General features: G+C 36.4%; 1 protein-coding gene across 2 annotated transcripts in view; it reads right to left on the bottom strand.

Annotated features, from left to right (window-relative positions):
* Positions 1-13,983, bottom strand: part of SIK2 (salt inducible kinase 2) — a 129,716-nt gene that overhangs the window by 97,212 nt on the left and 18,521 nt on the right. For both annotated transcript variants that reach the window (XM_008020819.3, XM_008020820.3), the window contains one exon: positions 13,699-13,762. In XM_008020819.3, coding sequence (XP_008019010.3) covers positions 13,699-13,762 — 64 coding nt within the window. The remainder of the gene's footprint in view (positions 1-13,698; positions 13,763-13,983) is intronic.

Raw genomic sequence — 13,983 nt, 5'->3', positions numbered from 1 at the left:
CTTCAGGCTGTTAAGATATTAACCAAAGACCACAAAAACTGTCCCTCAGGTTCTCTAAGTAACCAGTGTCCAAAGGCATTTTGACTAAAACAAAGCCCTTTTCAATGACCACAGCTGGCATCCTAGTATGTTACCACTGAAAGGGAAAGACAGGAAATGAATCAATAAACCCCAGGCATATGCTCAGCCTAGAAAGACACAGCATATCAAGGAGCAGAAATCTGCAAACAAAGGCCCTAGGTAATTTAATTACCAGGCCGGAATCTGCTGACTGCCGGTTTAATTGTTTGAACAGTGCCCAAATTGTCTGAGGAGGTGACCACCCTAAGATCTTTGTGCCATTTATTGCACATGACCACATGGATGAATATAAGACATAGTTCTAAAAAATGTAGGAATAATGAATAATTTTCATTAATCACACCTGTGATTCCAGAGGAAAAATGTAAGTTAAAGCCTTATTGTATTCATAAATAACCTGAGGACTCTTAAGCAAATTTATTTGCCATTCCATATTCCATGCTGACAGACCAAGAAAATATTATCCTTCAGAGATGACCACCAACTGCCATATAAGTCCTGGAGAACAAAAGTTACCCAGGTTAAATGCATATGCTCTTATTTACCATTATATTCTGAAAAGGTTATGTGAAGACAGGTGTGGGAGTTAGAAGAAAAAGTAATTGTATGGTGGTAACTACCGGTAAGTACTCAAAAACTGCTCAGTATACTAGAGGAAGCCAATTTTCTCCCTTGATTCAGTTAGTATTTCCTCATTCATGTTTATCTCGTGAAGAGTAAACCAACAGAAAACTCCTTTCAAAAACTGAACAAAGAAGTACCTCAGACTACTTAACCTGGCAGTGTTCTGTTGGCTTCACTCAGTAAATAAGGCCTACAAGGCCAAAGCAGACTATTACACCATTCATTCAACAGGTATTTGTAAAACGCTTTGTATTGTGCTAAAGTCCTCAACAGAAGCTTACAATCTATTAAGAGATAAAAGATACACATGCAGACTTTAAATAACAGTGAAAGGCAGTGTGTAGATAAATTCTAAAATGAGTTGTGCAGGAAAGAGAACTACAGTGTTTTCCTAATAAGAAATCAATGTGGATAGAATTGAGAAAAACTTGGTTGAAGAGCTGGAACTTCAGTTAGAACTTTTAAACAGGCAGTATTTCAATAGGCAGAGAGCAAAGGGCTTTAGGGCTCCATATCAACATGAGCACAGACTTCGAATCAGAGATTTACATGTTCTATTTTGAGAATATGCAGATTAGCTTAGCTATGGGTTTTGTGGGAGTTAATTAGATTTGGTCATTAGATCTGGTAAGCAGTTCATTGGCCAGTTTCCAAAAGTACAAAGACAGCAGCCCAAATGCTTCCTACTTCCATTATAGATAAGGGGGGAATACAGGACCAAAGCCACATATTAAATCAAGAGGAACACTTACATTCACTGTAGTTGACAAAACCGTTAAATGCTTTCCCTGTTTCTATTCTTTACTGTTAATATATTAAATTAATTATATCCATCAAGATTCAATTCAATTAAATGACATGCTTAAGAAGATGAGGGGCGGGGCAGAAGAAACAGAAATGTGCAAAATCAGCAGACGGAAGCTTGTTAAGTTCAAAGAACTCTAAGGCAGCATATAATCAGTTAGTACATGAAGTCAGAATATGGCTTCCATTCTTGGTTATGCCACCTACTTGCTTACTTGCTCTGTGACCCTGGGCAAATTGTGTAAGCTCTCTTTCCCTCAGTTTCTTCAACTGTAAAATCCATCTTATAAGGTTTCTGAGAGGATGAAATGACATAGTTTTATGTACAGGACTTAACACAACACCTGATACATGGTAAGAGTTCAAGAAATGATAATCTTTATTGTTATTAATTTTAAGGGTAAGGCGTATAGAGTGCAATGATCCTTGATGACCTTGTTAAGGATCCTGGACTTTACCTCAAAAGCAAGGGAAGTCCCTGAAAATTTTTAACAGGATCAGATTTTTATTTTAACAAGATGACATATTTAGTACCTCTTATTAGAAATGCCAAAGGAAATTTTTATTCTAGAATTTACTACTAAGAAAAGTTTGTTATCTTCAAGGAAGAGGTACCTTTCTTTCTCTTAGATAAAATTCTCTAAACGCCTGCATCTTCTATTCACTTTGACAGCCACAAAGCTTGAAGCCAAATGTGAAGTTCTTAGGCCCTTATGTCCTGCATATTTGTGTTCCTTTTTCCTCCTGACAATTGTTTTCTACTTTTATATAGATTTTCTGATTCAACTCTTTCTTCTTATTTATATTCTAGAATTTTGGGGGTATTATTCTCCTTTGAAACTACTTCAACTCTTTGTGGAATGAGGTACAATATAATTAACCAAACAAAAATAAAGCATAACCATCAGAGCCTCATAATGCATGAATCACACACTGTAGATGCATTCCCAGCATGCCACCATAATTGCTCTTTTGGCGTAAGCCTAGTCAGATGGAGCAAGAAAACCAGACGGCACAGGAAACCTCTCTATGCAAGAAGTAGAAGAGGAAAGTGCAAAGACCTAAGGCCTTCCCAGAATTAGCAGGGCACGATTAAGGCAATTTTGCTAAGAGTAGAAGAGAAATTCAAAGTGGTAAGCTGCTGGGAGTTATGCACAAACTCAAGGCTAGAGTTTTTATTTTTTTTTAAATATATAAATGTTGTTCCCTTAAAGTACTTCAACATCTTCAGTCTCTCCACTGTTCTATTATTCCAGCTCATAAGGTCCTTTTGTTGCTTCACTTACCTTTCTCCTGAACTTGGATCTCACAATCAGCCTTTTCAACAATGACCTCTCTGACCACAGCAACTCTTACATGCATTTCATCTTCCCCCATTCTAATCCTCAACCTGGGCCATTCATTCATATTGTCTACTTTTTCTCCTCTTGGATTGAAAAGCACTGCTGACTATGAGTCTACCATAAACTCCCTCACTGCTAATTATTGATCCTTTTACTCATCCCTTGACAATCAGATGAGCACTGCCAGCTGTTCTAAACCTTTCTCTCACTACAGTGTCTAATGTACTGCTGTTTCTCTGATGTCTCGTCAGCTACACTATAGAATGAAATACCTCTATCCTGCATCAACAAACTCATCTTCCTTCTATTCTACCACAAAGAGCCTTTGTAAGCCAAATCCTTGGCATGATCTCTAATTATCATTGTAACTGCACCAATGCACACCTTTTCAGAGAAGGAGGAATTCCTTTCTTCTAAACTAACCATTCCCTCTGTGCCCTTAATCCCATTGTCTCTTGTCTACTCTGGGACCTTATTTTACCATCTCTTTTTTTCCTGCTTACATTCTTTTCTTTTCTAGCTGCTTCAAACACCAAGACCACAACCAAAACCATTACATAATACTGAATCCTATGTAGACCCTATTACCCCTCAATTCTTTCCACCTTGAAAACTTCAAATGGTAGTTTTATATTATCTTTCTCCCTTTATCACCCATGCATCCTTAACCTCTTGAAATGTGGTTGTAGCTTCCAGTTTACTGAAAAGTACTTTCTTTGAAGTGACTGGTGATCTCTTAATGACCAAATACTCCCACTTCACTCCAAGCTCCTTTGGCTAATCAGGAAAGAAACTGTCCATATTTCCCAAGCCGCTCTTCTACTCCATCAATTCCTTTCTTCCACCTGCTTCTAATAAAAGGCATAACCAGCTCACTTCTTAGCCTTCTTAATTCTGAAATCTCATTATTACAGCTTCATTCATCACTTCTATTCAGGTAATCCTCAAATCTATACTTCTATTACTAAACTCTCCTTTTTTTTGAGAGAGACAAGGATTTATTGAAGTATGATTTATATATACAATAAGATGCAAACTCTTAGATGGTTAACTATATGAGGTAATTGCATATTCTGTATAACCACCATTCAAAACAAAAACAAAACATTTCCATTTCCATCACCCAAGATAGTTCTCTCTCGTCCCTTTCCAGTCAATTCTCCCCTCTCCCTAGAGGCAACTCTCCAGCTTTTATTACCATCCATTAGTGTTGCCTGTTATAGAACTTCATGTAAATAGAACCATATATAGTCTGTACTCTTTTGTGTCCAGCTTCTTTTACTTAGCACAATGTCTGTAAGATATAGGCATGTTGTTACATGCATAAATAGTTCATTTCCTTTTTGAATCATCTTCCATTGTATTACTATACTATGATTTGTTCTGGATACATTTTCCCATTGATGGACATTTGGGTTGATCCTACTTTGGGTGACTGTGATAAAAGGCTGCTATAAAAATTTGCATTCTTATCAAAATCGTTTCATGGACACTTGTTTTCATTTTTCTTGGGTAAATACCTAGGAACTGAATTGTTGTGTGATGGGGTATATGCATGTTTAACTTCATAAGAAACTGCCAAACAGTTCTCCCAAGTGGTTGTACCATTTTACATTCCTACCAGCAATGTATGAGAGTTCTAGTTGCTTCACAGTCTAACATTTATTATTGTCAGTTTTCTTCTATTTTACTCAGTCTAATTGATGTGAAATGATATCTCCCTGTGGTTTTTAATTTGCATTTCTCTGATGACTAAAAATGTTGAGTAATTTTTCATGTGCTTATTGGTCATTTGTATATCTTTTGTCTGGTTCCAGTCTTTTGTCCATTATTATATTGGGTTGTTTTTTTATTGTTGAATTTAAATCTCTGTTGAATTTCATTTGCTTCCATATTTTCAAATATCAATTGTCCGTAGCAAACTAATTCTCCTGATATTACCTCCAAACCATATTTAAAATCTAATTTGTCATTTTTTACTCTGAAAACAGACTTAGGCATTACTGTCAACCACACCACCATATTCTTCAATCATGTTGGCTTTAAATTCTAACTCTTGGTGTTCGCTTCTTGACACTCAACAGGAATTCTTGACAGGTACTAAAGTATAATTACTAACAGTACAGGCTCTGGGATTGCCTGGTTCAAATCCAGACTCTGTTACTTATTTGCTGTGTGACTTTGGAGAAATTACTGAATCTTTCAGTACCTACCTTATAAGTTTTTTGTAAGGTTTTAAAAAATAAATCAAGTACTTTACGCAGTACCCAACAAAAAGAGAGTGCTCAATAAATAACAGTAGTTATTTTTAGAATTAGAAACGCCTCTTGTTTAAAACCTTTTCTCATGATTCTGACAACTAACATCTTAACTCAAACATTCGACCTCTCACATCTAAACAATTGAAGTAGTCTCCTAAATGGCTTCTTTTCTGCTCCTCTAATTCAGCTGACACACCACGGCTGGATTTATCTTCCTAAAAAACTCCCTTATAGACATCATCACTTCCTGGCTCACAGATGTCCATTCTAATAAAGATCCTAACCCTTTCTCCTACTCCTAATACTTAATTAAGGTTTCCCACAATTGGTCCTTACATGACTCTTTGAAAAAAGCCTCTTACATATAGGGATAGGGGAAGAATCCAAAAGAGATTCAAAAGATTGTGTCTAAAATAGAAAAAAAAATTCGGAAACACCAATACAAGCATATTATTTAGGGAAATGAAGGTAAGTTTAAATTAATCAGCTAAAATAAATGAAAGTAGGTCAGGTGCAGTGGCTCACACCTGTAATCCCAGTGCTTTGGGAGGCTGAGGCATGAGGATTGCTTGAGCTCAAGAGTTGGAGACCAGCTTGGGCAACATGGCAAGACCCCATCTCTACAAAAAAATTTTAAAATTAGCCTGGCATGGTGGCACACACTTGTAGTCCCAGCTACTTAGGGGGCTGAGGCAGGAAGATTGCTTGAGCCCAGGAGGTCAAGGCTGCAGTGAGCTGTGATTGTGCCACTGCACTCCAGAATGGGTGACAGAGTGAGATCCTGTCTCAAAAAAAGAAAGAAAGAAAGATATGAAAGTGGTTGCCTCTAAAGAAGAGAAAATGGGGGAGGAGGGGCAGGAGAATGGGGACTGTATCTTCTGTAACAAATTTTGCACAATTATTTGATTCCTTAAACTAATACTAGTAAATGTTTAACTTTTGCAAAAATAAAAACTTGGAAGATAGATAAGCCAAAGAGACACAAACAGAAAGAAAGGAAGGTTGGTTTATAATGAAGCAGATACTATACTCTGCAATTTGGTTGTCCATACCTAAGGATAATATTAAATAAATAGACCTACGCAAGGAATAGTTGGGCACATCCATTCACTTAGTGCAGCCACCCTATTTGCAAACTGAAGAGTTTGGATTTTATCCACTGAGCAATAGGAAGGTGAGTGAAGGTTACTGAACACAGTTGTAATATAATAAAAATAATACTTTAGGAAGATTAAACAGGAATTACATAAAATATACTTGACTAGAGAAGAAAGAGAGAATGGTAAAACATGAAGGATTTGCTAATTAAGACATGAAGTGATGAAAGCCTAGAGCAGGGTGATGACTGGGGAAACAGAAGGATTTAATTTCAAGTCATTTTGCAAGAACAGAGTATGATCTGCTGGCCAACTAAATACAAAACTAAGAATGAAAAAAACATTGGGAACATAACACCCTTCCAGCACAGAGTAAGCAATAAAGGAATACTTGTAAAGTTAAATAAAGACTGACTCTGAAGTTACAAACCTGAAAGACAAATCTTAATACATAGTTCAAAGTACAAAGTTAACTACTGTTTATCTATGTTTTTTTTTTCCATCTAAGTCTCCAACTGGTTTAAAACATTTTGGGCTCAATTCACTTAAAATCTTATGCAGCAGTCCCCCCTTGTCTGCAGGCGCTGTGTTCTAAGACCTCCAGTGGATGCCTGAAACTGCAGACGGAATCAAACCTTATATGTGCTATGTTTTCTCCTACATAAACATACCTATGATAAAGTTAATTTATAAATTAGGCACAGTAAGAGGTTGACAACAACAATACTAAAATAGAACAATTATAACAATATACTGTAATAAAAGGTATATGAATGTGGTCTCTCTCTCACAAAATATCTTAATATTTTCAGGTCACAGTTGACCTCAGGTAAGTGAAACCACTGAAAGTCCCCTCTGATGGGGGGGACTAATGTACATATTTTTCACTACTTGATTAATGTTATTTGGACTGAATCTTCTCATTTCTATTTTAATATCTTTATGGGCTCCATGTCAGAAACGGGCTGGCTACCACACCGTTCTGTGCTTGTATCTACCTGAATCTACAGTTTACTATGTCTTTTCTTCCCTATATATTCCACATATAGGAAACAATGTTTTGCCCATTTACATCTTAGTTTTCTCCTAGGCTCCCTGTGCCTCCCGCCTTCTTAGCTGGATTCCTTATCCTTACCCTTCTTAGGCACCAATCTCTTTTTCTTCTACCTTCAACTCTTGGCATAATGCCCAACTCTTCCAATTGACCACATGAAAAATTAAAACAGGGTTGTTGCTGTGTAACATTAAAACAGCTCTGAAGCATGGAGCAGTATAAGGAATCTTCCTTATAAAGAGAAATTAAGAACAAGAGACATTTAAGGGCCCATGGTAATAAAGTAATAAAGCACAGTACACTGAGCATTAATCCTTCTACTGAAAATTGTTTGCAGGCCATTACCTTGTTTTCAAAATTACTTTTTTTTTTTTTTTGTAATTAACGGTCATTACTAGAAAACTCAGAAAATAAACATAAGCAACATGATTACGTTTGTGATTTAGAAAGACAATTCTGAAGAAAATGTAGAATAGAACAGTTAGGGATAATGACATAATATATAGAGAAGGAAGAGTGAGGACCTTAACCTGAGGCATTAACAGTGGTTATAGAGAGATGGGGACTTCTTATAGAAATATTTAGGAAGTAGAAGAGGCAGGATTCAAAACCTCATCCAGGTAGGAAGGAAAAGGAATCAATACTGACATCACGGTTTCCAGTTTAAGCCAAGTAAGGGAAAAGAGGGAAATAGTTTTGTAAAAAAAAAAAAAAAAAGATCATGAGTTCTGCTGGGCTTCAAGTTGTATGACAAAGTCAAGGCAAATAAAAACAAATTGAACTAAATGATTTCCACATCTTCTTTAAATTCAGATTCTTCCCTTCCAAACTAGTGAAGACTATCCAAAGATTTCATGATCTTTGAAAATTAATTATATTACTCATTATCTTCAATGGTCAAGAAATTAATTGTACCCAAGAGTGGAAAATAAGATAACTAGCATTCACTGTCCAACTTTTCTATTGACACCAGATTCTTCCTTCCAGAACTCAAACTGACCATCTACCCTAGAGGTTTTACTTTAAATATAAACCTTATACATTTAAAAATCCCCAAATTATGTCTCAGTGTATATAAAACAATGGAATTCAAACTTGTTTCAAAGATCTTAGCAAGAAAGAACAATTTAGACTATCCTATTTTCATAGAAATGACGCCTAACATGTAACAGCTATTTCTACTTTACTTGTAAAACTACAGTCCAAAGCTTTAAAAATGTTCCAATGGGCAAAGACTTAAAAATCCTTCTCTCAACTCATTGCCTCTATCTACTACCTCCTCATTTCTTTTTTCCCTTTTTGCAGCAGAACTCCTTGAAAGAGTTGTCTATTTTGCTCTCTCCATTTTTCTTCTCTCACTTGCTCTAAGCCCCTTCAATCTATCTTTTAGCCTAGTCACTCCACCAAAACTGCTCTTACCAAATTGCAGAATACTATGGTTAACTGTCATTCCTCATCATTCTCGATCTATCGGCATCGTTTGTCACAGATATTCACTTGATCCTTCTGAGAATGCTTTGTTCACTTGGTTTCTAGGACATCACATTTCTTAGTTTTCTTCCTCCTCTGTCTCTTCTCCAATTTCTCCTCTTTTCCAAATCTTTTATTGTTTAAATGCTCAGGGATCAGACCTTGGCCTCTTCCACAATTATACCTACTACTTAGGTAGTCTCCATCTGTCGAGAAGTCCTACTGATTGTACTTCAAAATATATTCTGAGTTTGACCACTTAGGACTGCCTGTACTGCTGCTCCCCTGGTCTGGGCTGCCATCATCCCTCACTGGAACTGCTCCAACAGCTTCCTACCTGGTCTCCCTGTCTCCACCCTTTTCCATTCTCAACACAGCAGCCAGAGCGATGCTCTTAAAATGTTACATTAGATGCAGTCACTTCTCTGCTGAAACCTGGCCGAAAATGGTTCCCTAATTTTATTGAAGGTAAGAGCCAAAATCCTTCTAAAGGCCTACACAAAGCCCCCAAATCTGCCCCACTCCTGCCTCCCATTTACCCTCTGACCTCCTCTTTACTGTTCTTCCTCCTTGCTCTTCTCTCTTGCTTGCTCCTCTTGAGTCATACTGGCCTCCCTGTTATCCCTTGGACACACCAAGCACACTGCTGCCTCAGGGATTTGCATTTATTATTCCCTCTCCCTGGGTAATCCCTGTTCTACTATATCGACAAGACTGTGCTTTCAAGTCTGTGCTCAAATGCCAGTGAGGCCTTCTCTGACCGCTCTATTTAATGTTGCAATCAACTCCCATGCCTCCCAACCCACCAGCCTTGCTTTATTATTTACATAGCACTCATCACTATCTAATCTGCTACATAATTCAGCTATTGTGTTTCTGTCTCCTAAATTGGAACGTAAAAGGGTAGAGATTTTTGTCTATTTTCTTCATTGCAGTTTTCTTACCATATTACAGTGTGTGACAAGTAGGTGGTTTTCAATAAAGATTTCTTGAAAGACTGAATAAATGAATGAATAAATGAATGTAAGAAATAGGAAAGAAAGTCAATAAAAATAACAAAATGAATAAAGGGGAAAAAGAGAAGAAAAGGAAAGAATCCTGCCCAAAGTAATGTTAGCAATTAATATGGTATAGCCGGCATTGTAAATCAGATTTGCCTGACTTCAAAGCCCGTAACAGTCCATTATAGCATCAGTCAAGATGCTGCTAGCTGAAACAAATATTTTAAGAATTAAAATAAGCTCATTGAGTAGTAGCATAAAAACGGAAAAAAAAAAAAAAAGCAAAAGAAGGAAGCAGACATCATTTCTGAAATACAACGAGTTTAGTCAGAACTATTTATTTATAATCCAACTGCAAACAGTGTATTTTTCAAAACTATAGAAGTGCATATGGTTCTTTCCCTTTAAAATACCTTAGATTAACAACAAATTTGAAAGGACTAAATAATTCTGCTTTTGGCTAAGATGGATTTATCCTCCTGCCTGAAACAACCTTCCCATCCCCAACAACAAACATACGAAATACATAAGAGTGGTTTATAAGACACTGGACATCAGGCAAAGGAAAGTGATCCCTGAGCGACAGGTGACAAATGAGGCGAGATCTGTGAATGTTCCAACTAATGCCTTGAGAGAATCTCTACGCCACAGCACAGGGAGGGGAAACCCAGGCGTGGTCCAGCAATGTCTTTGAGTTGAGTAGACAATGCCAAGAGTCCCAAAGAAGAGTGAGCTACACACAGAACTCCAAAGGTCTGCAGAGGGATCTGTCCCTTGAGCACTCAGGAGAGTGCTGATCAGCTCACGTGTGAGGGAAAACCACCAGAGGCCAGAGAAAGAACCATCTGAGAGGCTGAGAGAGAACACTGCCTGGTGCTTATACAAAGCCAGGAATGGTGCCTGTTCCTACTGGTCAGGCCAAAAAACCTCAGAATTCATGGGGCATTGAGTAGAATACTCAAAAGTGGGAAGTAACTAGACCCAGACTGAGCACTGTTTCAATCCTGTCCAAATGGATCAAACTGTTTCTAAGTAACTTAACTGCATCCTAGAACAAAGCGCAAGAAAACCTAAAGTAACACAAGAATATGTGGTGCTCAAGGTAAAATTGGCAATGTCTAGCATCCAATGAAAGACTACCAGATATGTAATGAAATAGGAAAATGTAACCAAAACTGAGGAGAAACATCAACCAATCAAAACCAACCCAGAACTGACACAGATGCTGGAAATCAGCAGACATGGACATTAAAAATTACCATCACTGGATTCTAGATGTTCAGAAAGCTAAGGAAAGACATGGAAGGAAAAAAAAAAAAAAAAAGTCCTAGTCAAGTTTATAGAAAAAAATACTACAATGTTTGAGATGACAAATTCACTGGCTGGAATTAATGGCAGAAGAAAAGATTCATGAATTTAAAGACAGAAATAGCAACTACTCAACATGAAATAGAGAAAAATGATTTTTTTAACAATGAAAAAGAACATCAGTGAGCTGTGGGGCAATTTCAAACAGTTTAATATACACTTGACTGGAATATCTGAAGGAGAAGAGAGGGGTGGAAGAGAAAAATTAGTTAGAAAATGATGGCTGAAAAATATCCAAATTTGATGAAAACAGTATAGTCACAGATCCAAAAAGCTCAATGAAACCAAACATAAGAATCATAAAGAAAACCACACAAAGGCACATCATAATCAAATTGTTGAAACCAGTGATAAATAGAAAGCCTTAAAAGCAGCCAGAGAAAAAAGGCACATTATATACACAGGAATACAGAAAAAGATGACAGTAGCTTTTTGTCAGAAACAGTGCAAATGGGAAGACAGTAAAGCAACATCTTTAAAGTACTGAAAGAAAAAAGTCCGTTTAGAATTCTATACCTAGTATAAATATCTTTCAAAAACAAAGACAAAAATAAAGACTACTTTAGACATATAAAAGCTGAAATATTTCATCCCCAGTAGATCTGTGCTACAAGAAACACTAAAGAAAATCCTTTAGACAAAAGAAAAATGACATTAGATAAAAATATATACATACATAGGAATGCAGAAATGGTAGCTACACTGATAAATAGATGCAACTTTCAAAAAATATGGAAATCTCTTTAAAAGATAATTGTTTAAAGAAAAAGGTAGCTACACTGATAAAGAGATAATTTTCAAAAAATGTGGAAATCTCTTTAAAAGATAATTGCTTAAAGAAAAATAGCACTGTATTGTGTTTTATAAAATAGGTATCAGTAAAATATGACAACAAGAACATAAAGGCCAGGTGGGGCAAAAGATAAATACACTGATATAAGATTCTTTTTTTGAGACGGAGTCTTGCTCTGTCCCGCAGGCTGGAGTACAGTGGCACAATTTCAACTCACTGCAAGTTCCACCTCCCAGGTTAACACCATTCTCCTGCCTCAGCCTCCCGAGTAGCTGGGACTACAGGTGCCCGCTTTTTAATTGAGATGAATTCTCACTCTGTCACCCAGGCTGAAGTGCAGTGGCGTGATCTTGGCTCACTGCAGCCTCTGCCTCCAAGTTCAAGTGATTCTCCTGCCTCAGCCTCCCTAGTAGCTGGGATTACAGGGATGCATCAGCACACCTGGCTAATTTTTGTATTTTTAGTAGAGATGGGTTCCACCATGTTGGCCAGGCTGGTCTTGAACTCCTGACTTCAGGTGATCTGCCCACCTTGGCCTCCTAAAAGTGCTGGGATTACAGGCGTGAACCACCACACCCAGCCAAGATTCTTATATTATATGTGAAGTGGTATTATCTGAAGGTAGACTGTGTAGACTTGTATATGAATGTTTATAGTAACTTATGTATAACAGCCAAAAACTGAAACCAACCCAAATGTCTATCAATAGATAGATGAATGAATAAGCACTGGGGTATATTCATACAATATAATACTACTTGCAATAAAAAGAAATTATATGTTGATATATACAATAAAATGGAATGAATCCCAAAATAATTATACTAAAGGAAAGAAGTTAGACAGAAAAAAGAATATATCCTGTATGGTTACATTTGAGTTTATCCTGTATAATTCCATTTATATAAAACTCCAAAAGATACAAACTGATCCATAATGACAAAAAACATGTCAGTGGTTTTTTGGGTGTCAGATGGGGCAAAAGAGTTACAAAGGGGGCACAAAGAAACTTCTGGAAGTGATGGATATTTTGACTGTGGTAACTGCTTCACAAATGTGTATCAAAACTTATGAAACTGTATGCATTAAATACATGTAATTTATTACATATGAATTATTCTCCAATAAAGTTGCTTAAAAAACAATTATGGACTAAAATTTAAGTTAAGAACAAAAAAAGATTTAGATAGCTACAGTGCTCTGGTTCCACACAGTAAAAATAAATAGATATTTTAGGTGAAAGCTAGAATAGAATATCTAAATTTTTTTAAAGTTAGAATGAATCATAAACACCAATCAAATACTTTCTTATTAGAGATAAAGGAATCAAGTCCCAGAGAGGTTTAGTGACTTGCCTGAGGTCTTACACCTATCGTGAATACGTCACTAAACTGTAAGATCCACAATAACAGAGATTGTGCTATTTAGGTCACTACAGTATCCCCAATACCTAGCACAATGCCTGGGACATAGTAGAAGCTTAATAAATATTTGCTGACTAATCTTTCCATACAAAAGAAAGGTAAAAAAGAAGATAAAAAGAAAGAAAATATCCTTTGCAGTATGACTAAAAGTTCCTCTCTATCTCTAACAGAGATGACAGACGTAGTACCTTTAATATAATAAATACAAGGAAATAAGTTATATTTCATATTTTAGGTTACTGAATATTTTCTAACACTTAAATTTTTTTCACTTATATTAACAACACTTAAATAAGCAGAAACTTAATAGAAAATACTCCATTCATGCAGATTAGTGAATTTTTCAAATTAACAGAAAATTTAAAGGAAAAAGCTTACCAAATATTTCTCCATTTTTGGCATATTCTGTCACAAGGTACAACATACTTTTGGTCTCCATTACCTATTGATAAATAATTCATATTAGTCTGACAGAAATGTACTAGAATTTTCCACAATATTCTATGGAGTTACCTAAATCGAAACTACTAGTAAAAGAATCACAGTTAAGAACAATTCAGAAGATGGCTGAGTTTATAAGCCTGACAATGTCCTTCTGATTAATTTGTCTGTGAAAAATTGAGATTCTTGCTCTTCTAAGTGTGGTCCTTGGACCAGCAGTAG

This window comes from Chlorocebus sabaeus, chromosome 1, assembly GCF_047675955.1.
Source record: "Chlorocebus sabaeus isolate Y175 chromosome 1, mChlSab1.0.hap1, whole genome shotgun sequence".
NCBI classification, from domain to species: domain Eukaryota; kingdom Metazoa; phylum Chordata; class Mammalia; order Primates; family Cercopithecidae; genus Chlorocebus; species Chlorocebus sabaeus.
This window is presented reverse-complemented; position numbering and strand designations above follow the sequence as displayed.